The following is a 25,602-nucleotide window of genomic DNA, read 5'->3' on the forward strand; positions in this document are numbered from 1 at the left end:
GGGACAGTTGTCCTGCAGAGAGGCAGGGACTCCTAGCATCGTACATAACTATGATGCTAGGAGCCCGGCTCCCTGCACTGTGTTCGGTCCTGGACTTGCGGCCGAAATACGTCCGTCAATTACGGACGTAATTAGTGTGTGTGCACATACCCTAAAAGGGATTTATAGAGGGGTAATATTACATTTGAATCACAGGTTTTTATCTCTCTTTTTATACACCCCAAAATCCTATTTGCTTTTGCAGCTGCTGCCTGACATTGAGTGCTGCTGCTTAGCTTATTTGTTACCAGAATACCCAGGTCTTTCTCTTGTTCCGTTATCCCCAGTTTTATTCCATTTAATGTATATGAATTAATGCTATTATTGCGTCCTAGTTGCATTACTTTACATTTATCAACACTAAAATTCATCTGCCATGGTTTTGCCCATGTTGCCAGCTTATCTAGATCTTTCAGTGAATTTGTATAGTCCAACCATTGTTCCCTACTCTTAACATTTTGTTTTAACCGCTTTCCGACCGCTTGCTGGGCTCTGTGTAGCGCCGACGTGAATTCACGGTGGGTGTTAAAAGCGCGATCCAGGTGTCTCAGAGTAGCGCCGACACCCGGATCGCGCTGTTATCCCCTGCCTCTAGTCCCGGAGACATGACCGGGACCTAATTGGTTCTGGTCCCGGTCATGTGATCGCAGGGAAAGTTTGTTGTAGCAGCGAAATGGAAAGTTTGTTGCTGCAACAAACTGGAAAGTTTGTTGCTACAACAAACATTCCAGGGGACCGATTGCGGGTGCTGCAGTCGGTTATAGAGCACAACCGGAGGCCATATAACAGCCCCCGGGTCTGCCATGTACAGCAGCCTATGAAAACCAGCCGGAGGCCGGTCCTCATAAGCTTCCTGTCAGTGTGACTCTCAGGCTGGGTTCACACGAGCACATTAACGTCCGTAATGGACGGACGTATTTCGGCCGGAAGTCCCGGACCGAACTCAGTGCAGGGAGCCGGGCTCCTAGCATCATAGTTATGTACGATGCTAGGAGTCCCTGCCTCTCCGTGGAACTACTGTCCCGTACTGAAAACATGATTACAGTACGGGACAGTTGTCCTGCAGAGAGGCAGGGACTCCTAGCATCGTACATAACTATGATGCTAGGAGCCCGGCTCCCTGCACTGAGTTCGGTCCGGGATTTCCGGCCGAAATACGTCCGTCCATTACGGACGTTAATGTGCTCGTGTGAACCCAGCCTCAGCGTCACACTGACAGTTTATAATACGTTACACTACCTAGGTAGTGTAATGTATTATAGCAGCCATCAGTGCTGCAGGTCTTCAAGTAAAACAAGTAAAAAGTAAAAAAATAAAGTAATAAAAATGTTTTATAAAAGTGTAAAAACAAGTTATAAAAGTTACAAAAACCAAAAATGCTTTTTTTCCTATAATAATTCATTTATTATAGGAAAAAAATTAAAATGTTAAAAAAAGTACACATATTTGGTATCACCGCGTTCGTAACGACCCCAACTATAAAACTATAATATTATTTTTCCCGCACAGTGAACACCGCAAAAAAATAATTAAAAAACAATGTCAGAATCACAATTTTTTTGGTCATCAACCCTCCAAAAATATAGAATAAAAAGTGATCAAAAAGTCGCATGTACCCCAAAATATTACCAATAAAAACTACAACCCGTCCCGCAAAAAACAAGCCCTTACACAGCTTTTTTGACTGAAAAATAAAAAAAGTTATGGCTCTCAGAATATGGTGACAGAAAATAAATAATTTTATCGAAAAGTGATTTTATTGCGCAAACGCCACAAAACATAAAAAACCTATATACATCTGGTATCGCCGTAATGGTATCGACCTGCTGAATAAAGTAAAATGTCATATATAGCTCACGGTGAAAAGTGTAAATAAAAAAAAGACAAAAAACGTTGTCAGAATTTATGTTTTTTCGTCACTTTGCTTGCCAAAAAAATCTAATAAAAAGTGATAAAAAAATCACATGTACCCTAAAATGGTACCAATGAAAACTACAGATTGTTCCGCAACAAATAAGACCTCAAACAGCTCCGGTGAAGAAAAAAAATAATAATTCTGCCTCTCAGAATATAGCGACAGAAATTGTGCAGTGTCCAAAAGCGGATAAAATCGGGCGCGATTTATCAGTGCAACATTGGCCACATATCTCCGGATTATCATTTATTTACCGAATTATTATACCCTCTTATTATGTCCTGATGTACTCTGCCCAATACCCCCACATTATAAACTGAAATACCAGCAAAACCCCAAACAGAACAGTTACCAAGCAAAATCTGCGCTCCAAAAGCCAAATGGCGCTCCCTCCCTTCTGAGCCCCACAGCGTGCCCAAACACCAGCTTACGTCCATATATATGATATTTTATATCTGGGAGAACCCGCTCAACATTGTATGAGGTATTTGTCTTCAGTGGCACAAACTGGGCACAACATATTGTGCATTAAAATGGCATATCAGTGGAAAATTAAAATTTTCACTTTGCACCATCCGCTGCGCATTAACGCCTTCGCGCACCACGACTTAATAGCATGTCGTGGTGCGGGGGGTTATATATGGAGCAGGCTCATGCGCTGCGCCGGCTCCATATTCTGCAGGTGTCCGCTGTGTATTACAGCTGACACCCGGGACTAATGGACAGGAACAGCGATCGCGCTGTTACAGGAGCCTGTAAAAATGATATTATACTGAAATACATTAGTATTGCAGTGTATTGTACCAGTGACCTAATGATCGCTCGTTCCAGTCCCCTAAAGGGACTTTTGGGAGGTTTCCACTGTTTTGGTACCTCAGGGGCTTTGCAAATGCGACATGACACCCGAAAACCATTCCAGCTAAATTTGAGCTCCAAAAGCCTAATATTGTTCCTTTCCTTCTGAGTCTTGCCGTTGGTCCAAACAGCAGTTTATTACCACATATGGCGTATTGCTGAAATCAGGACAAATTGCTTTACAAATTTTGGGGTGATTTTTCTCCTTTATTCATTGTAAAAATTAAACATTTCTATGTTTTTTTCAGAAAAAAGTTGATTTTCATTTTCACGGCCTAATTCCACTAAATTCAGCAAAAAAACTGTGGGGTCAAAATGCTAACTATACGCCTAGAAAAATTCCTTGAGGGGTGTAGTCTTCAAAATGGGGTCACTTTTGGGGGGTTTCCACTGTTTTGCTCCCTCCACGGCGTTGCAAACGCGACATGGCACTGAAAACCAATCCAGCAAAATCTGCGCTTCAAAATTCAAATGGCGCTCCTTCTCTTCTGAGCTCTGCCGTGGGTCCAAACAGTAGTTTAGTACCACATATGGGGTATTGCTGTAATCGGGAGAAGTAGCTTTACAAGTTTTGGGGTGCTTTTTATTCTTTATTCCTTGCAAATATTATTTTTTAAAATATTTTTTTCAGAAAAAAAGTAGATTTTCACTTTCACAGGCAAACTCCAATAAATATAGCAAAAGACCTGTGGGGTCAAGATGCTAACTATACCCCGAGATAAATTCCTTGAGGTGTGCAGTTTCCAAAACCGTGTCACTTTTGGGGGATTTCCACTGTTTTGGCACTACAAGACCTCTTCAAACCTGACATGGTGCCTAAAATATATTCTAAAAAAAATAGGCCACAAAATCCACTTGGTGCTCCTTTGCTTCTGAGGCCGGTATTTCAGTCCATTATCACAGTAGGGCCACATGTGGGATATTTCTAAAAACTGCAGAATCTGGGCAATAAATATTGAGTTGCATTTCTTGGGTAAAACCTTCTGTGTTACAGACTTTTTTTTATTACAAATGAATTGCAGCAAAAAAAAAAAAATGTTGTCAATTTCACCTGTACTTTGCTTTAATTCCTGTGAAACGCCTAAAGGGTCAAGAAACTTTTTGAATGCTGTTTTGAATACCTTGAGGGGTGCAGTTTTTAATATGGGGTGATTTATGGGGTCAATCTAGTACATAAGGCCCTCAAAGCCGCTTTAGAACTGAACTGGTCCCTGTAAAAATAGCCTTTTGACATTTTCTTGAAAATGTGAGAAATTGCTGCTAAAGTTCTAAGCCGCGTAACGTCCTAGAAAAATAAAAGAATGTTAAAAAAACGATGCAAATATAAAGTAGACATATGGAATATGTGAAATAGTAATACCACACAAAATAGTTACTATCTGTTTTACAAGCAGATACATTTAAAATTAGAAAAATCATAATTTTTGCAAATTTTCTCTAAATTTTTGTGTTTTTCACGACTAAGCAATGAATTTATTGACCAAATTTTTCCTCTAACATAAAGTACAATATGTCACAAGAAAACAATCTCAGAATGACTTGGATAAGCAAAAGCATTCCAGAGTTATTACTACATAAATTGACACGTCAGATTTGAAAAAATGGGGCTGGTCCTGAAGGCCAAAATTAGCTCTGTCTTGAAAGGGTTAAAGAAAGAAAATCCTTTCTTTTACATTTTTATTTTAGTGCAGATGATTGCACATGAAAAGATTGCCTTACAATCACACTCCACATAATAATGAATAGTTCATGGTCCACACAAGAGGTTTTATCAACAACGGATTACAGGGGATGCAAAACAGGCAAATGCTTCCACATTTGTGGACCTCCACCACCTAAAGATCTTCACCTTCCAATTTCCTTCACCTCCTAATAGACAAGGAGCCTGAAATGTTTTTAGATGTAATTGCAACAATATAAAAGTTTTTACATGAGGCAGTAGAGGTGATTACGCAGGTTTAACTAATATTTATCATTAAAGGGGTCTTCTTGTCGTAGCTATGACAGGATATGCCATAAATGTCTGATAGATGCGGGTCCCAGCTCTAGTACCTGCACCTTTATTGAGAACCGGGGTTATCTGACCACCTCTGACTCACATTCTGCTTGAAGAGGCGGCCGCCGGCCGCAGAATTCAGACGGGGACTAGTGGAGAGAGGGTTGTGCATGTGTGCGGCTCCCTCTATTCTGTTAATTGTGAGTTACTGAAACAGTCCTCTCTCCACTAGTCCCAGTCTGGAACCTGTGGATATGCCATTAATGTCTAAGATGAGAATAACCCTATAAGGTTCGGAGCTCCACTCTCGATGTTCAGAGCTCTAATTACCCACCTGCCTACACTGCTTACTAAAAGAAATCTAGGCCTCTGTGCCCTACAATCTTGAACTACATTTTATCTGTATTTGTTTTGCACTGAAATTACAAAGAGGTGATAGTAGTTGGCAGGGCCGGCCTTAGGATAAATGGCGCCCTGTGCGAAATTATCTTTCGCCATCATAAAAAATGCCCCATGAAAAAGTATAATACCCTCCCACAGTATAATGGCCTATATAGTGCCCCCACACAGTATAATGCCCATTAGTGCCCCATACAGTATAATAATAATATATTTAATAATATAATATATTAGAACCCCTTCAAAGACACAGTATTTTGTTCTCTAATTGTGCCCACACAGTATTATGCCCCCTAAGTGCCACACACAGTATTATGCCCCCTGTAGTGCTCCTACACAGTATAATGTCCGCTTAGTGGTCTCCACACAGTAGATTTTGCCATAATCCCCACCTCCTCCTTGTAGATAGTGCCATACAACCCCCCCCACCATCCCTTGTAGACAGTGCCCTTCAAACAAAAAAATTGTACTCACCTAGGCCTTAGTTATAGCCATGACTAAAAACACAGCTGGCATTTGATATGTGTAAGCGTACTGGTCCTTTGTCTTTATGTACTGGGTGGATTTTTAATGTTTATACAATAAAGTCTGAGATTTCTTCATGAAGTGCTGGATCATACCTTTTTGTTTTTGCAACATAAGTAATGTAATGTATGTACACAGTGACTCCACCAGTAGAATAGTGAGTGCAGCTCTAGAGTACAATACAGGATGTTACTCAGGATCAGTACATGATAGGTATTATAATATATGTAAACAGCGACACCACCAGTAGAATAGTGAGTGCAGCTCTGGAGTATAATACGGGATGTAACTCAAGATCAGTACAGGATAAGTAATGTATGTACACAGTGACTCCACCAGCAGACTAGTGAGTGCAGCTCTGGAGTATATTACAGGATGTAACTCAGGATCAGTACAGGATAAGTAATGTAATGTGTACAGTGACTCCACCAGCAGAATAGTGAGTGCAGCTCTGGAGTATAATACAGGATGTAACTCAGGATCAGTACAGGATAAGTAATGTAATGTGTACAGTGACTCCACCAGCACAATAGTGAGTGCAGCTCTGGAGTATAATAAAAGATGTAACTCAGGATCAATACAGGATAAGTAATGTAATGTATGTACATAGTGACTCCACCAGCAGAACAGTGAGTGCAGCTCTGGAGTATAATACAGGATGTAACTCAGGATCAGATAGATAACCTGTGATCTGTATAAAAACATGAACATATAGTCAAACCTTTGTGATGCATAATTCTATCAAGAATGTAACCTTCATTTACTGTATGAAGTTCATTTGCCTAATTTACATAAATAAAATAATAATTTCTTAGATATTAGCAATTTATTAATTAACTGCACCACCAAAATAATTTTCTAGACTCTAGACTAATGAAGCTTGAAAATATCATCTAAACCCGTTTTATTGGTTACATATCATTTATTTTTAGCATCTCCTCAAGGCAGAACTGCAATTTAAGTTAACACCAAAAGAAAAGCCATTTTAATTAGTGAAGTGTTAGCTGAGTACTGTCCCCCGCTGAGAGTTAAATAATGTATATCCACATTATTCAAGTGGAAAGCCTTATCAATACTAAGTCAAATCTTGAGCATAGCAGTACCCGGAGCCAATTACAGGGAAGTGCTTATGAAGAAAGATTTACATCTTCAGTAGACGTTGGCTTGCTTAAGTAGAAAACCGATAACTCATGTATATTTCTAAAGACGTAAAATGGCCTGGTGGAATTAAAACAGGACCCAGAAATCAATGAACCAAAGCTCCCTACAGTGTAATGTAATCCGGGTTGGACTGGCTCGCCCGAGGATCCTTCGATGGGTTCAGGCTCTAACACAATAATGCGCCCAGAAGGTCCAGCATAAGACAACCCCATTTGGAGGTGACTTTGGAGACAACCACTTGCCACGAGGGTCTATTTCTTATGGTATAATTCACAAATAACCTATTAAAACTTATTGATGATATGTCCTGTGTGTGCAATGATAACAACAATGTTTATGATGTGAACATAAGTGGATGTGCACGTTCTGTACAGATGGAGGGTGGGCCTCATATTCATATTCTCTGGGGAGACCAAGGAACCTGTCTGACACGGATTGCAATGGTACTCTTTGAAAGAATCCTACTACTTATAATTTTGGGGTCCTATGGGGTCTGAAAAAATGGATTAGGTTTCTTAATAATGATATTAACCCCTTCCCGACATATGACATACAGTTACGTCATAGCCAGGAAGGGGAAGTATGGAGCGGCCACTTCAGAGTAACTAGCGGCATCTCGCTCGAGCGCGATACCGCTAGTTTAACTAGTTAAATGCCGCGGTCAATAGCGACCGCAGCATTTAAATTGTGAGAAAGATGGGGGCGACCCCCTCTAACAGCTCATCGCCCCCCCGCAACGCAATCGCGGGGGGGGGGGGATGCTTGTTATGGCTGCCTGCGGGCCTAATGAAGACGCCCAGGTCCGCCATCTTTGTACACCTATTAAGCCCTGCCTCCGGCAGGGCTTAATAGATGCCTGTCTGAATCACGATATACTGTAATACATTAGTTTTGCAGTATATCGTGCAAGCGATCTAACGATTGCTGGTTGAAGTCCCCTAGGGGGACTAGTAAAAATGAGTTAAATAAAGTTTTAAAAAAATATATATATATATTAAAAGTTCAAAAAAAAAACCTTTTCCCATTTTCCCCCTAGAGCATAGTAAATAAATAAATAAATAAACATAATTGATATCGCCGCGTCTGTAAAAGTCTGAACTATTACAATATATCATTATTTAACCTGCACGGTGAAAGCCGTAAAAAAAAAGTTGTAAACGCCAGAATCTCTATTTTTTGGTCACCTCATCTCAAATAAAAAATGAAATAAAAAGTGATCAAACCGTCACATGTACACCAAAATGGTATTACTAAACACTACAGCTTATCCCGCAAAATATAAGCCCTCATATCACTTAATCGACGGAAAAATAAAAAAGTTAGAGCTCTCAGAATTTGGCGACGCAAAATAAATTTTCTTTTTTACACTTAGGTTTTTACTTGTAAAAGTAGTAAAATATAGAAAAAACTATACATATTTGGTATCGCCGTAATCGTATTGACCCACAGAATAAAGTTAACATGTTGTTTTAATTGCACAGTGAATTCCGTAAAAATGGTGCGCAAAAAACCATGGAGGAATATCTGTTTTTTTCATTTTCTACCCCACAAATAATTTTTTTCCCGTTTCCTAGTACATTATACGGCAAAATAAATAGTGCTACAAAAAACTACAACTCGTCCCGCAAAAATCAAGCCCTCATAGTACTATATCGACGGAAAAATAAAGACGCTATGGCTTCTGGAATGTGGGGAGGAAAAAACGAAAATGAAAATCTGAAAGTTGTTTACGACGGGAAGGGGTTAAAGGGGTTGTCCAGCTTAGAAAACCCATTTTCTGGCTCTCAGGTATTCACTTGAAATACCTGGGAGTCGGTATCTGAAGATCGATACATTGTGGAACTATAGGGCCCCTGAGAATCAGGCACAACACTGGGACTACTAATTATCTATCGCTTATGGCTGGGGAAGTGACATCCTCTGAAGATTCTGGACTGTAGCCAAGTACCATCTGAGTGGTAATATTTACCTATATTTAAGCTGCCTGCATGCCCCTCTGTTACAAGGTGGGGGGGGGGGGGTGAGGGGCGATAGCCAAATGTTGGCAGCATCACACGAGCAGAAGATAAACAGCAGAAGCATGGTCATGGGACTGCATGTGAGTCTGGCTTACAGAGGGATTTCAGCTATGGACAATACAATAGTAAGTGACTATCTGCAGTTTAACCATGTTTAGGCAGCCAATAAGAGTGAAGTTTAATCATAATAATAACAACCTACCAGAGTGGTTAGACTGGCAGGCAGTCACAGAAATCATGGGGCAATACTTAGAATGGACCCCAACTTACAACATCTACATTTCAGTTCTAAAATGATGTGTTCATTAATTACATAATACAGATTATTTGTATTGGGGAGCTCAGTCCTTCTGATGTGAAAAGTTGTATTATTTTCTCCACATGCAGCCACCACTAGGGGGAGCTAGCTGCATATGGATGTATATAGCTAGTACTGAATTCAAAGGGATCGATGTAAATTTGTATACAGTGAGCTTCCCCTAGTCTCGGCTGTAGGTTGTTAACATGACACTATCATGGCGAGTAGGGAAACAGTTCAGTGCCGATGTCCCTTCGCACCATGCGCTCCACAACACTCGTGTGCCCTGCTGATATGGTAGATACACCATTGCTGGCAGGTTAAGCAGTGATATTTTTTTTCCTATGTCTTATGTGCCGTCTCATCACCTCAGTGCATTTACTTTGCCTGTAACCACAAACCTCCTGCAGGTTTAAAATGCAATTTATACTTTTGTGGATGTAACTTATATTTATTCCGAATGGTAAAAATATTCCCTCTGTGTCTTTATTATAATACCAGAGGGAATGTGAAGAGATTCAGCCAAGTAGAAAATGATATAAAACCTTTTAGTATTCCCTCCGTCCTCCTCACTAATACACAAATATTCTATTGATTTCACAATCTGTCTTCTGTCATAATCGCAATATCAATTACTTGAGACTCTGTTGTTCTCTGGACAAGAAAAAACTTGGTGAAATAAATATTTATCTCCTGCCCGAAATATGCGTCTGAAAAAAAAATGACCATTACGCACTTGTAGGATCATTAAAAAGTCTTGTCTCTTCTAATTGTTGATTACGTTTTATATTAAGTTAGGTTATTACTGGAATACACTTAGAGGCTATGTACATTTTGTTTCTTTACTTCAATATTTTAAGTGATTATAAAAACATTTAAATTGATTTTTATTAAAAATCTTCAATTTTTACGATACAGCTTCTATGTATCTATACATAAAACCTGATTGTGCGCTATCAACCGAATCCGTCAGTGAAGTGAAATGACGGCTTGACTCAGAGCAGGTTCTGTTTGAGTCAAACACACAGGATCACAATAATATCAATCACATTTAGGTCTCGTTTACACGTGCGTGATATACGTGCGTGCAACGCGCGTGCATTTCACGCGTGTCGTACGCACCTATATTAGTCTATGGGGGCATGCAGAAAAAAACTCACGACATGTCCTATCTTTGTGCGCTGTTCGCGCATCACGCACCCATTGAAGTCAATGGGTGCGTTAAAACCACGCATGCCGCACGGAAGCACTTCCGTGCGAACTGCGTGATTCGCGCAACAGCTGTCAAACTCTGAAAGTAAACAGAAAAGCACCACGTGCTTTTCTGTTTACAAACATCCAAACGGAGTGTCATAATGATGGCGGCTGCGCGAAAATCCCGCAGCCACGCATCATACACTGATGACACACGCAGCTGTTAAGTGCCTTTTGCTCACGCAAAACGCCGCGTTTTTTGCGCGCACAAAACGCACACGCTCGTGTAAATCAGGCCTTAGGGTGATGAACTTTCAACGAGCCGTCAGTTCACTTCACTGACGGATTCGACTGATAGCGAACAATACAGCTTTTATGTATAGAGGATATATAAAAGCTGTATCATAAAAACTAAAAACTATATTTAAAAAAAAAACTTTAAAAGGTGTACATAGCCTTTAAAGGGTTTTTCTAGGAATATTTGTTGATGGCCTATCCTTATGAAAGGGTCATCAATGCGTAATGAGGGGGGACCTCAATGATCAGTAGAACAAAGTAACGGCAACCAGGGGTGGTGATAGACTCTTAAAAGGTGGGTGGCACCTTATGGTACTGGCAGGAACACAGATATAATTTAATGTGGGGAGTGTTGGTGTCAAGAGGCCTGGGGTACTGGGCAAAAGACCCAGAGCACGTGTTTCTGATGCCAGGTACTAGCAACGCAGTTGACTCTAAACCCTTCGTTTTTCTATCTGACAGTAGTTAATTTATACAGTACATGTAGCAGTGCCTGGAACTGCATTCATTTTAAAGAGGCTGAACTACAGTAGAGCAGTGAAAGGGCTATAATACAACATTCTGTATTCTATCATTGACAGTCTACAGACCACCATAAACAGCAGCTTTAATTTAAAGCTTCAACTTTAATGAGTATTTACATCTTGTGGACCGTTTTTTATTGCTCCAATGCATCTTAAAGAAAAAAATTAAGCAACTTTGAACAAAGTATTGATTAAAAATATCCTACCGTTTTGTGTATACAGCTCCTATCCAGATTTATGTGTCTCCATGGTTACAGACTACAAACAAACCCTGTGTAATCAGATTCACCTTCAGTAGGTTAGCAAGATGTAAGGGACAGAGGGAGTAAAGAAATAAATGACTGCAGAGTACACAGAGTTGTTTTGTAGTCTGTATCCATGGAGACACATAGACCTGTATAGAAGCTGTATACACCAAATAGCAGGATATTTTTTAATTGAAACTATTTGCAAAGTTGCTTTATGATTTATTGTAGGAATATAGATTTGAGCAAAAAAAAAGTTGCATAAGTATACGCACAATTTCTTTTTCGTTTTAATGAGGACAGTTTTTTTATGTTCCACTCATAGTACACAGTACTTATAATAAATATCTGGATATTTTTGAATTGCTTCGACTTCGGAGAGTTTGCACACTAAAAGTCAATGTGACTAAAAACTCAATAACAAACATGAAGTCTATAAGATCATCTCTAAAAGAAGAAAACTACTCAAAATATTTAAGAGGTTGCCTCATGAAACAACCCGGTTCCAGATGCCCTTTTACGGCATATGGTTGTCATAGTAAATAACCCTAAGTTAGAGCTGCTACCACTTTGGCAGACCCAATCCATCCGTGTATCTAAATGCCTAGCTTGTAATACTACATTTCACCATTAGTGGTCACTGCAGAGCAAATGTATGATCACCAGATCATCTTTATTTCACGAGCCAATCCCTTTAATTATACTGCCCATATTTGTAACGTCTATGACCATGGCCCGTCGTTCTGACTTACCCCTTGACGGCCGTGGCCATAGAGATCCGAGTTCCTTACAGCATCGTCCTCTTGTGAGGCACCGGAACTCACTTCCGGGTATCGACACTGTCTCCGGAGTGCGCGCGCCTGCGCGTGCACGGTCTTAAAGGGCCAGTGCACGCATAATTGCAGGAAGTCTGAAATCTAGCCCAGAATGCTACTGGGCTATAAAAGGGGCTCTGCCCTCTTGTTCTTTGCCTGAGCGTTGTTCGTTACCCAAAGTTTGTCTTGCTAATGGTCCCCTAGTGTCTTCCCGTTTCCTAGTGTTATCCAGATCTAGTACCGTGCTGAGCTGTTGCCGTGTTGTGCTGCTTTCCACGCCTGTTCTGCTACGCCACGCCTGACGATTTCCTGCCGCCTGGTCCCAGCCAAGTGACAGCCACTAAGGCAAAAATTTTCTCAGAGTTGTTCAGGTCAAAGGGCATTACTCAGAAGGGTACAACAATGAGTAAGCCCCTCCCTTTGTAAAGAGAATAGGAAATCTGTGCTCCATCCTCAAGAATGTCTTGGAGACTTTAAGGCTATGTACACCTTTGAAAACATATGCATTTTTTAATCAGTGAGTTTGGTGCAACTTTATTTTTACTTTTTATTAACTTTTTGAGATACAGCTGCTTTGTATCCTGTATACAGAGCAGCTGTATCTAGTGCTGAAACCTGTATTTGTCATGTCAGCGGCACTGACGGGAGGGGCTGGCGCCAGCACCCGGCGAATCCGGGCAAGTGCTGGGGCCCAATACACTTGGACAGTGATGTAAGAGGAGAGGAGTCCCTGGCAGAGCGCTAGTGGCTCTGCTCTGGGACTCCTTCTCTCCTCCTGACATCGCTGTCCATATTTGGACAGTGATGTCAGGGGCTTTCCCAGAGACGGAGTGCCAGGCAGAGCGCTAGAAGCGACTCTACTCCTGCACAACATTTCTGGGAAAGCCCCTGACATCACTATCCATATATGGACAGTATTGTTAGGAGCAGGGCAGTGTCCCAGGCAGTAGCATAGCTATAGGGGTTGCAAGTGCGACTGGGTCCCTAAGCCCCGTTGCCACACAGCGCTGACAACGCTGGTCCCGCTTCCAACTTAATCTGCGTCCGCAGTATGCATCTTCAGTTGGCTTCAATGGTGGAGCCTTGCTCCAGCATTCACTGTGCCGCGAGTGGCTCGGTGCAGGCAGGCGCGATGTAGTGATTGTGCCTGTCTGCGCCGAGTTACTCACAGCTCAGTGCAGAGGAGGAGAAGGATCTCCTTCACCCGTCGTGGGAACGGGGATAGGTAAGTAATTATGTCATTATTTTTCTATTAGTTACGTACATATGGGGGCATTATATTGGGTATGGGAGGGGGGCTCATATGGTAGCTACTGAGACAGCATTACACTGTATGGGACAGCTAAGGGGGCATTATATTGTATGGGACAGCTATGGGGGGCATTATATTGTATGCGGCATTATACTGTATGGGGCAGCTATGTGTGGCATTATACTGTATGGGGCATTATACTGTATGGGGCAGCTATGGGTTTGCATTATACTGTATGGGGCATTATACTGTATGTGGTCGCTATGGGTGGCAATATTCTGTGGGGGCAGCTATGGGGGCATTATACTGTGGGGGCAGCTATGGGGGGCATTATATTGTGGGGGCAGCTATGGGGAGCATTATACTGTGTGGGGGCAGCTATGGGGGGCATTATACTGTGTGGGGGCAGCTATGGGGGGGACATTATATTGTGGTGGTCTGCTATGGAGGGCATTATACTGTTTGCGGGCAGCTATGGGGGGCATTATACTGTGTGGGGGACAGCTATGGGGGCATTATACTGTGTGGTGGCATTATACTGTCGGGGCAGCTATGGGGGTATTATACTGTGGGGGTATTCATGGGGTCTGTCGGGCAAGGCAGCAGAGCATAGGCGTGCGCAGGGGTCTGGTGGTGTTGGGGAGGGGTAGGGGGGCCCAAGCTGAATTCTTGCACCAGGGCCCATTAGCCTTTAGCTATGCCCCTGGTCCCAGGCAGAGTGCTAGTAGTGCTCTGCCCGGGACTATAGCTCTGGGGTTTCCCCTGACAAACTGTCCATAAATGGACAGTGACGTCAAGGGCGGAATCCCCAGCCAGAGCGTCGGCAATGTTCTGGCTGTGGATTCCACTCCTAGAGGGAACCCTAAAGGCGCTACCTACAGGGAATGGGGGCTGTGTGGCACTACCTGGGAGGAGGAGGCTGTGTGGCACTACCTTGGAGGGGGGGCTGTGTGGCACTACCTGGGAGGGGGGCTGTGTGGCACTACCTGGGAGGAGAGGGTCTGTGTGGCACTACCAGGAAGGGGGATGTGTGGCACTACCTGGGGGGACTGTGTGGCCCTACCTGGGAGGGGGGATGTGTGGCACTACCTGAGAGGGGAGCTGTGCGGCCCTAACTGGGAGGGGGGCTGTGTGGCACTGTCTACAGAGGGCACTAAATTTATGGTGTTACAAACTTGGGGCCTAACTTCTATATGGGGTCATAAACAGGGCCTAACATCTATATGGGGGCACAAAGTAAAATTTTCTGCCATTTTACTGCCGCCGTGAGTTCACCCGCAAAGGGGCCTACTAAATCTGTGTCACCCAAGGGCCCACACACACCTGGAGCCGGCCCTGCTAACAAGTTTAGTGACAGTGGATCGGACACGCAGGATGCACCTGTTATCGATCACATCTAAGTTATGTACTTAGATGTGATTGGTAACGGCTCAATCGTGCCCGCTGACACTGAACCCATATACAAAGCAGCAGTATCTCAAAAAGTAAAAAGAATAGTAAAAATAGTAAATTTTTAATTAAACGTTCTTAAAAAGTTGCACCAAACACAATGATACACGTTGTAATTAAAAAATAAAAAATAATTGTTTTCAAAGGTGTTCATAGCCTTTAACCCCTTAAAAACCAGGCCAATTTGAGTTTTTTCATTTTCCTCCCCATATTGCAAAAGCCATAACTTTTCTATTTCTTCGTCGATATAGCCAGATGAGCGCTTGTTTTGTGCGGGACAAGTTGTAGTTTTTCATGGCACCATATAATGTACTGGGAATCTAAAAACAAAATAATTTGTGGGGTGAAATGGGCAAAACAGGGATTACACCATTTTTTGGGGGGTTTTGTTTTTACGGCGTCCATGAGGCGGTAAAAATTACGTATTCACCTTATTCTACAGGTTGAAACGATTACGGCGATACCAAATTTATATGTTTTTTTATGTTTTACCATTTAAAAAAAAATAAAACTATTTGCTAAAAAATAATAATTTTCTGTGTGGCCATATTCTGAGAGCTATAATTTTTTTATTTTTCCATCAATTTAGAGGTGTGAGGGCTTATATTTTGCAGAGCAAGCTGTAGTTTTCATCGATACCATTTTAAGGTACATGCAACTTTTTGATCACTTTTTATTCCTATTTTGGAGAGCTAAGGTGACCAAAAAACAGCAATTTGCATGTTTTATATATTTATTTTGATGTCGTTTACCGAGCGGGTTAAACAACGCTATATTGTGATAGTTCGGAGTTTTACGGATGCGGCAATACCAGTTATGTTAACTTTTATATTTTTTAACATTGCTTTATGGAAAATTGGGAAAAGTTTGTTTTTTAACTTTTAATACTTTTTTTTTTTTGGGGAATATTATCATTATAGTCTTTATTTAACAGTTTTTTTTACTTTTTTTTATTAGTCCCCCTAGGGGACTTGAAACAGCGATCGTTGGATCATTTGCATGATATACTGCAATACTAATGTAATGCAGTATATCGTGATTCTGACAGTCTCCTTTGAAGCCTTGCCAGAGGCGTACAAACATGGCAGACCAGGGGGCCTTCATTAGGCCCCCAGGCTGCGATAACAACCGTCGTCACCGGCCGATCCCGTCGTGGGGGGACGCGATGCCGTGTTCCAGGGGGCGCCACCCTGAGTCTAACAATTTAAATGCCGTGGTCGCGATTGACCGCAGCATTTAAGGTGTTAAACGGGCGGAATCAAAGTGAGCTTTGATTCCGCCTCTTGCCGTGAGGTGTCGGCTGTATAACACAGCCATCACCTGCTGTGTATGGAGCGCGCTCAGCCCGTGAGCACGCTCCATACTTCCCCTTAACGGCTACCGCGTACCAGTACGTGACATGTCGTTAAGGGGTTATGGTGGCCAAAGACTTTAGATATTTGTCAGCCGAGAGCTGGTCTTTCCGATCTCCCCATACATATGTAAGCTCGGTCGAGCATGCATGTGTTCTCAACTGGGAGCGGGAAATAAGCCGCTGCCAGACAACTCTGGCAAAAACAAAAAGGGTCAGTAATATTGAAATACTAAGAGCCCGATCCTTCTTTACCTCAACGTCTGCCATTGAAGGGAGAGTCGGGACACCCTCATACACACTAGATGGTCCGCCGATCCCACCGAAATCTGCGTGTTTGTTCGACATTCAAATAATTTGTATGGCCAGCTTTACATGTAAGAGTTTTTCAAAACTTATAACCTATTCTACCTTACTTCAAATACCCACAGCAACCAGATGCTGACATCACATGAGACCCTGTCACTGCTTTCTTTATCTAATCTCTAATCAAAGCCAAGAATCCCCCGCCACAGTCAATCGATCATATATATGTATAATAAATCATTACCCATAGCAAAGAATGGTATTCCCAGCAGAGTCGAGTTATATCTTCCATCTGTTACGAAAAATATCCCTGCCGCTGTGACATTGGAGATACAAATAGTGAGTACTCCCAGTAGACCCAAGAAAGGCTTGCTACGTAGACAGTCTTTCATAGAGCTGGAGAGAGTGGCAGCCAGAAGAACCAGCATAAGACACACCACAATCTTACTTCTAGACAACTCTATGGTTTTCTGAAAGTCTCTGAGCAAGCTGAAAGATGTTAATGAATACATCTGGATGTCTGGATGTCCTTCTTGCAGCTGGTGAATAAGTGTGCAAAATTCGGTTTCCCATTGCTCGTTGATGTGGTCTTGGGTAGCAGAGCCATAATTCTGGAGGTAATAGGTCATTTGAATGGCTCTTGCAGTCTTGACCCTTTGATCCTTGCTATTCGGGACTTCGGCAACACCCCCCAACTGGTGTCCAATGAAACTCTGTCTTCCATTCTGCAAAACCACAAGACAAACAATTGATCACACAACGGTAACAAGACATGGAAGGTAAAGATACTGCAAATAACCAAAGAAATGCCTGGACACTACAACATTTCAACAGCCCGTGGGTGCTTAGATATATGCAAATACATACAGATGTAGCCAAGTTTAGCTTGACTTTGATCACCAAAAACCATTGAAAAGCCATTAAAAAAAGTCAAGTTAAAGTTTCTTGCCACTGTGTATTTAATGCGTTAAAAGTCAAGATAAAGATGGCTACATCTGTATTAAAAACAGCATTAGACACATGGGAGGAGTGCTCGACCAAAATGGATGCATTTACCACCCCCAACAGTACAATCCAAAATACAAAGTCTGCACCTCCTAAAAAAGCATATATCTGCTGTGACTGCAATGTATATGCAAGCAGCACTCTGCAGGCGCTAATATATATATGCAAAAACACCGAAAAAGGCCATACTTACAAATGGACACAGCCAGGCCAGAAATGCTGATGAAAGGGCGAGCAGGTGCTTTAAATAATAATAGCCACTCCCACTAGTCTTGAGGGGACTCGCAAGTCTGGGGATCCTTGTCGTGGATTGCGAGCTTGCGTCCTTTTAGCCAAAATGATTACCAATACCTCAGGTATTTTTCATTATTATGTATATTCGCTTCTCTTGGACACAGCCAGGTCTTTGATGCTGGGAGAGCATGGTGTGTTGTTGTTTGGCATAGCAAGCAGGGTAGCCCGCTCTATGAATTATCAAGGCGTCACAAATAGGCTTCTACCTGGCTATACACGTTGTGCCTCATGACGTACACACTATCCCTCCATGTTTCACTCACTTGCACCCCATTATCCATTTATTTCTATTGAGGCACTTCATTTATTACTGCCCCCTATATTTCACTTATAGTATTACACTTGCACACACACTATTCATTTATTATTTCTTACTACACCTCCCATGCACCACACACCACTCCCCTCAAGACTAGTGGGAGTGGCTAATATTATTTAAAGCACCTGCTCGCCCTTTCATCAGCATTTTTGGCCTGGCTGTGTCCATTTGTAAGTATGGCCTTTTTCGGTGTTTTTGTATATGTCCCTGTGTTTTTATCGGTTCTGCTAATATATATGCAAACACTGAATATTTACATTTTATAATGCATTACTGCTATACTTACTATACTTTATATATGAGGTTTTAGTGCACGTCACATTGTGGGACCCCAACCTACCACGATGAGACGTCCTCATTCAGATGGTCGTCTATACTATCATTATACCTGTACTCGCCTCTCTGTAGTACTGGGGGTACCAGCTCCTTCACTGTGCAGTAGTTGAAGCCAGAAGCAGATGGCTCCAACCACATCACAGTGGCCATTCGGCAGGACTGGAGCTCTGCTCCTATTCAGTACTGCAGCTCGGCTGCTATTCTTTGACCTGAATCATCTGCTTCCGGCAATATCGTCGGGTGCCCAGAGGCAGCCGGAGTGGCGGATCAGTGCGGGGTCCGGGTGTCGGACATGCACCGATCATATACTGATGACTTATCCGGTGGATAGTTCATCAGTTGTCAGAATGTGGAAAACCCCTTTAACTTTCAAAAAACTTTTGACATGTCATAGTGACATGCGAAAAGTTTTGAACGGTGAGAGTTCGAGCACTTAGACCCCCACCGATCGCTAAAACGAGCGTCAGAAGCGCTCAGGTGAGTGTTGTACCACTTAGTTCCTGAACGTTGACTTTCCTCGGAAAGTCAAGCAAACGGTATATGGACTCATAGTCTTTCTATTGAGCTCGTACACCCCTCGCTCAGCTTTCCAAGGAAACTAAGTGGCAGAGTGCTCACCTGAGCGCTTTTGCCGCTTTGTTTTACTAAACTATTAAAAAACTTTTGACGTCATAGTGACATGTCAAAAGTTTTGATCGGTGGGGGTTCGACCACAGACAACCCCCACCGATCAAAACTTTTGACATGTCACTATGAAATGTAAAAAAAAAAATCTAAAAGTTTCGTTTCTTTTTAAAAACAGCCTTGGCAAAATAAATCTGTGTTCACCTATATTGAGTACATCTTGTGGCCTAGGCCCGGTGGCATACATAGAAGAAAGGGTGCCTCATTGCAAAGAACAAACTGCACCCCTCATTATGGTGCCAGGTTTTGCTACTCAAGACAGAAGGGCCTGGTGCCTCCACACGTTTTCTTTGACCCTTGGGACAATTCCCACCCTCTTTGCCACCTTATGGCAAAAGGGATGAGACCACACTCTCTCCAAGGGCCCTATAACAGCCACATAGGCTGAATCTATGATCTGTAGACCCTTGCCTTGCCAGGCCCACTAGAGAGGTGAGTCTCCTGTTGTACGGCTATAATGATAGTGTAGGAACCTCAAACTAAAAGTAAAGTCAATGTAGCAGCAATGCAATTTAATAGTACTCAAATATTCAGTGGAATAGTTATAAGTGAACAAGGCCTTAAAGGGGTATTCCTAAGAGTATAATATTGATGATCTATCTAGCTGACTGAAGGGGTCGCTGGAGCGCCATTGTTTACCAGACACAGAGCTGTACATTTGGTAGTGCCCATGCTTGGTAATGCAGCTCACAGCTGTTCAATCCTATTCAAGTAAATCGAACAGAGCTGCAATACCAGGCACAGCCACAACGATATGCATGGCGCGTTGTCTTACAAACAATCAATATTATAGCCCTAATAACCCCTTTAACACCTTGGATGCCCTTAATCCACCCAACCACTTAAAGGTGATGTCGATCTTTGCAACCAATTGTCTCTTATTGCTCCAATGAACCTAAAAAAAATATGCAACTAGTAACAATCATTTGGGTTGACAGGACCTATGTAGATCTGTGCATCTCCATGATCTCCAGACCACAATAAATTCTTGTGTGGCCTGATCCAGCAGTCATACTCCCTTCAATATGTTCTCTTTTTCTTGGTAACATATATTTATTTGGCTGGTGAAAAGAGAGGGACAGATGGAAGGGAGTATGATTATACTGTAGAATCAGAGTATACAGGGTTTGTACATAGTCTGTAACCAAGGTGGCAAATAGATGTGTATGGGAGCTGTATACACAAAACAGTAGGAGATTTTTCTCAAGATTATCTGCAAAGTTGCTTCATTTTTTTTATTTTTGGCACAATAAAAAATAATTATCCTGGTTGAAGAGGAGAAACAAGGACCGCACATCCACAATATTAATCAATGAACATGAGGTTCTTAGTTAACATTTTGATCAAATTGTATAAGCCCCTATGACACTTCACGGCCACCTCCTATAAGTAGGTCCCTACTCTATTGGTTGCAGAACTGCACGACGGCGCCCACCACCACAATACCGCACCCACAGAGGGAGCAGCAACGAAGTCCAGATCTATCTAGGGGGTGGGGGCTGTGTGTCGCTATCTAAAAGGGGGGCTGTGTGGCACTATCTACAAGAAGGGTTGTGTTGCACTATCTACAAGGGGGGGCTGTGAGGCACTATCTACAAGGGGGGCTGTGGGGCACTATCTACAAGGGGGGCTGTTTGGCACTATCTACAAAGGAGGTGTCGCTATCTACAAGGGGGGACTTTGTGTCGCTATCTACAAGGGGGGCTGTGTGGCACTGTCTACAAGGGGGGTACTTTGGCACTATCTACAGGGGGGCTGTGACACTATCTACAGGGATCTGTATGACACTACCTGCTGAGCGCCAGTGCGGCTCTGCATCTGTGTACATAAATCCTACAAACAAAACTTTATCTTTCACTTTGCAAAATGCCAAACTGCACAGCCCAGCAGAGCGCCATAGATTTGTTATGCAGATTTGTCCTCTCGCCACCTCCCATTGAATACAACTCCGGGCTGTACAAAACATTGATGTCGCATTTACAATACAAACAGAATAACATTACACAAGGTGCCAAAAAATATAAATATAAAATGTAGAGCAAATGCATCCGAGTGTTGTTCTTTGAATTTAATGAAATATAATGCTCTAGGGTTCAGCACTCTGCTATCAATACAGCTTCATATCCAATTCTTATTGTTAATAGCGTGATGGAAAAGCAATGCATAAGAGGGAACAGTTTAAAAAATAATTATCAGTAGACTGTAATAGAAAAGAAAGAAACAACTTATAAAAAGCCACGGAAAAATTTAGACGGATATAAAAATTCTCAAAATTAATGCTCCAGTTGAAAAAATAAGCAACATATGAAAAAAAAATAGTTAATAACAATATCATATTCATTTTAAAAAGTGTTTTTATGTATTGCCCCAGGTAGGGGCATAATGTTGTTGTAACGTCCGCGGTCGCGGCCCGTCGTCCTCACTCAACCCTCGACTGCTGTGACCACAGACCTCCGTGTTCTGGCTATCTTCTCCCTCCTAGGAGACCCTAGCACCTGCTTCCGCTGTACTCTGCAGTGTCATCTAGGGTGGGTGCGCACACTCATTCCCGGCCTTAAAGGGCCAGCGCGCACACATGAATATAATTGCAAGTTATCCCCAGATCACCCTGGACTATAAAAAGGGCTCTGCACTTCTACTCCTTGCCTGAGCATTGTTGTTGTACTCCCATGTTAATCTTAGCAAATGGTCATATCCTGTTCCCAGTGTTTCCGTGCCCTGCTACCTGTATCCTGTATCCTGTGCCGTGTTTGTCCCTGTACCTTTTTATTTTGTATTTTTTTAAAAGGCTTTATTTTTCAAAAAGTTTTGTTGTACAAAATGAGTACAAAGATACTTTCAATACAGAACAAAAGACATTCAGAAAGGCATCAATACAGTGTGAAAATGTCAATCCAGAGCAGATACATTGCATATACAGGATATACAAAATTACCATCTGTTAATGCGTGACTTAGTCAAAACACACATTCACTCACAGTGATCCTAGTGCTCTACTGTAACATGATTACAGTACGGGACAGTTGTCCGGCAGCGAGGCAGGGACTCCTAGCATCGTACATAAGTATGATGCTAGGAGCCCGGCTCCCTGCACTGTGTTCGGTCCGGGACTTGCGGCCGAAATACGTCCATCAATTACGGACGTAATGACCTCGTGTGAATCCAGCCTAACAGAATTTCCTATGTCCCAGTGTGCCAGGATTTATTTTAAAACCCAAGTAAGATAAGACGTTAGCTACTTCCTTTCTTTACTTGTTGTCAATACTGAAATACACTATCCTGTATTCAGTAAATTCAATTACATTCCTTTTTATATTAGGGTAAAGGTTATGGTCTGTCTAATACACTATATGGCCAAAAGTATGTGGACACCTGACATCAAACCTATATGAAATTGTTGGACATCACATTCCAAAACCATGGCCGTCACTATGGAGATTGGCCCGTTTTTGTGGATATTACAGCTTTTACACTTCTGGGAAGGCTTTCCAAAAGATTTCGGAGTGTCTGTAAGAATTTGTGCCTATTCATCCGGAAGATCATTTGTGAGGTCAGACACTGATGTTGGATGAGAAGGTCTGGATTACAATCTGCTTTCCAATTCATCCCAAACGTGCTGGATTGGGTTGAGGTCAGGGCTTTGTACAGCCCCTCGAGTTTCTCCACACCAAACTCCTCACACCATGATTTTATGGACCTCGCTTTGTGCACTTGGGCACAGTCATGCATGAACAGGAAAGGACAGAACCTCAAACTGCTACAGAAGCTACGATTCTGTAAAATGAATTTACTCTTCACAAGAAATAAGGGGCCACACTCTGAAAAACAGCCCCGAACCATTATCCCTTCTCCACCACGTGTTACAGTAGGCACTATGCATTCTGGTAGATAGCATTTTCCTGGCATCCGTCAAACTCAGATTCCTCCATTAGACTGCCAGATAGTGAGACGTGATTCATCATTCCAGAGAATATGCTGCTCCAGAGTCCAGTAACGACGTGCTTTACACCACTCCAGCCGACACTTGGCATTGTGCATAATGATTTTAGGCTCGTGTGCAGCGACCATGGACACCCATTTCATGAAGCTCCGGACACACAGTTCTTGCACTGATATCTCTTCCAGAAACAGCAGGGATCTCTGTAGTGGGTGATATAACAGAGAATAGTCGTGTGTTACACACCACACACTTCAGCACTTGTTAGCCCCATTCTGTGAGTATGCCTCGCCTACCACTTTGTGGCTGAGCTGTTGTTACTCCTAGACGCTTCCACTTCACAATAATAGCACTTACAGGTGTCCCGGGCAGATCTAGCAGATTAGAAATTTCACAAACTGACTTGTAGCCTTCTATGACAGTGCTATATTCAGTGCGACCCATAAAACGACCAATGTTTGCTATAGAGATTACATGGCTGTGTGTGTTAAGGATCTGCCAGGCACAGCTTCTGTATCCACGCCCATAGATAATCAGTCTGCACCTGCTTCTATGTCTGTGAGACTGACTCCATCTTCCACCACTCAGAATGGCCGGCTTAGGAGTGGGAGAGCCTATCACAGCCTGGCCAGACGGAGCTAGCTCCCGCCCTCGGTCTATTTATACCTGCTTTTCCTGTTCCTCCTTGCTTGTGATTCTTCTCTGTTGGTTTTCTGGCCCTGCTGCAGCTTCTTGTACTATTGTCCCTGCTTCGTATTGACCCTGGCTTACTGACTACTCTTCTGCTCTGCGCTTGGTACCTCGTACACTCCTGGTTTGACTCGGCTTGTTCACTACTCTCCTGCTCTGCGTTTGGCACCTCGTACTCTCCTGGTTTGACTCGGCTCGTTTACTACTCTTGTTGCTCACGGTGTTGCCGTGGGCAACTGCCCCGTTTCCCTTTGTTCTGTGTTTCTTTGTCTGGTTGTCTGTCGTGCACTTACTGAGTGTAGGGATCGTCGCCCAGTTGTACCCCGTCGCCTAGGGCGGGTCGTTGCAAGTAGGCAGGGACTGAGGGCTCACTTGTCTGTTTCCCTATCCCTGTCATTACAGTGTGCTTGATTTTTTTGTACCTGTTTTTGTAATGAGTGTGGCTAAAACAGACAAACTCAATAATTCGGAAGAGTGTGCACTTCATTTTGACCATATAGTGTATATCCTTGATGGACAAATACAAATTTTTAGGGCTCTCTCAGAGTGACTGACTGTCAGAATAAGTCATGAGATGAAGAAAGGCGAAGGAGCTTCTGCATGACTAGGTGACAGGGAAGTTGTCCTATGGGAGCTAATATGGCTGCCAGACAGCTACATCCTGTTCCATATTCTGTATCCTCTGTCTCTCTGACTGCTTACTGTCCTTGACTTTTGACCAGTTTCTGAAACCTCCCAGTGTTAAATGATCATGTACTAGACCAATACTAGATGTTTCTAGCCTGCATAGTTGATATTCTTGCTTGCCGCCTTCTACTTATCTACTGACCTGAACCTGATCTTACATGTCAAAATCCTGGTGCCAGCTAAGTTCCAGTGAGCCCATAATATTCTACATAAAAGAGGGGGAGGGGGGGGGGCAAATGGTAAATATGTTTTCAATTTATTTAATTTTTTTTTATGAATGTCATTGTGAATGAAAAATCACCACAGACCTAAATGGTGGTGAAGTCATACGAATTGTCATGTCTGATAATTGCGGGTTCCCCCGCACGCAACTCCCTTTCTGCCTAGTGAGGCAGACGAGAGCCACCACATCCAGACGGAGAGTAAATGGAGAGGTGGCCGAGAGTTACAAATAGTCGAGCAAGCGGGCGCCTCACTAGGTAGGAAGGGTTTGCGTGATCCCAGTTCTGGAGAATTGGGCCGTGTACCCGCATCTATCAGACATTTATAGCATTTCCCGTGGATATACCATTCATAATTAATAAGGGAATACCCCTTTATGGGCAGAAGACGAATCACCCCTTATAGACAATAAACTCAGATACTGTATTAACCATGTTTTGCTATTGAAGTTGATTCCTAAGGAAATTAGGCTTGATGGTACATTTAGTCTATTTACTGCCGGAACCGAGATAAGCCTCGAGTTTCTGCCTTGGATGTGCAGTTTGATGTGCCTCGGATCCGCACACGGATTAGATGCATTTAATGGGGCTAATCCACCAAATTTTCTGTGTTGAAATAAATAGCATGCTACTAACTCTCGCAGATCTTTTTTCAATGCCGTAGACAAAAATCTGTGCGGAAATTATCCGCAGCATGTGGACGGGGTTGCAGAAATCCTATTCTCATGCATTGGATGCGGATTGTGGTCAGATTTGTGAAATTCGACACGTGTTAATGGGGCCTTACATG

At 42.6% G+C, this 25,602-nt stretch overlaps 1 protein-coding gene across 1 annotated transcript in view; it reads right to left on the bottom strand.

Annotated features, from left to right (window-relative positions):
• The window catches only part of PTCHD4 (patched domain containing 4), a 150,874-nt gene that overhangs the window by 13,152 nt on the left and 112,120 nt on the right, over window positions 1-25,602 (bottom strand). Inside the window, exon 2 of the mRNA XM_075860973.1 lies at window positions 16,884-17,364. Within this exon, the coding sequence (XP_075717088.1) occupies window positions 16,884-17,364 (481 nt within the window). The remainder of the gene's footprint in view (window positions 1-16,883; window positions 17,365-25,602) is intronic.

Source organism: Rhinoderma darwinii, chromosome 4 (assembly GCF_050947455.1).
Source record: "Rhinoderma darwinii isolate aRhiDar2 chromosome 4, aRhiDar2.hap1, whole genome shotgun sequence".
In the NCBI taxonomy this organism is placed as follows: domain Eukaryota; kingdom Metazoa; phylum Chordata; class Amphibia; order Anura; family Rhinodermatidae; genus Rhinoderma; species Rhinoderma darwinii.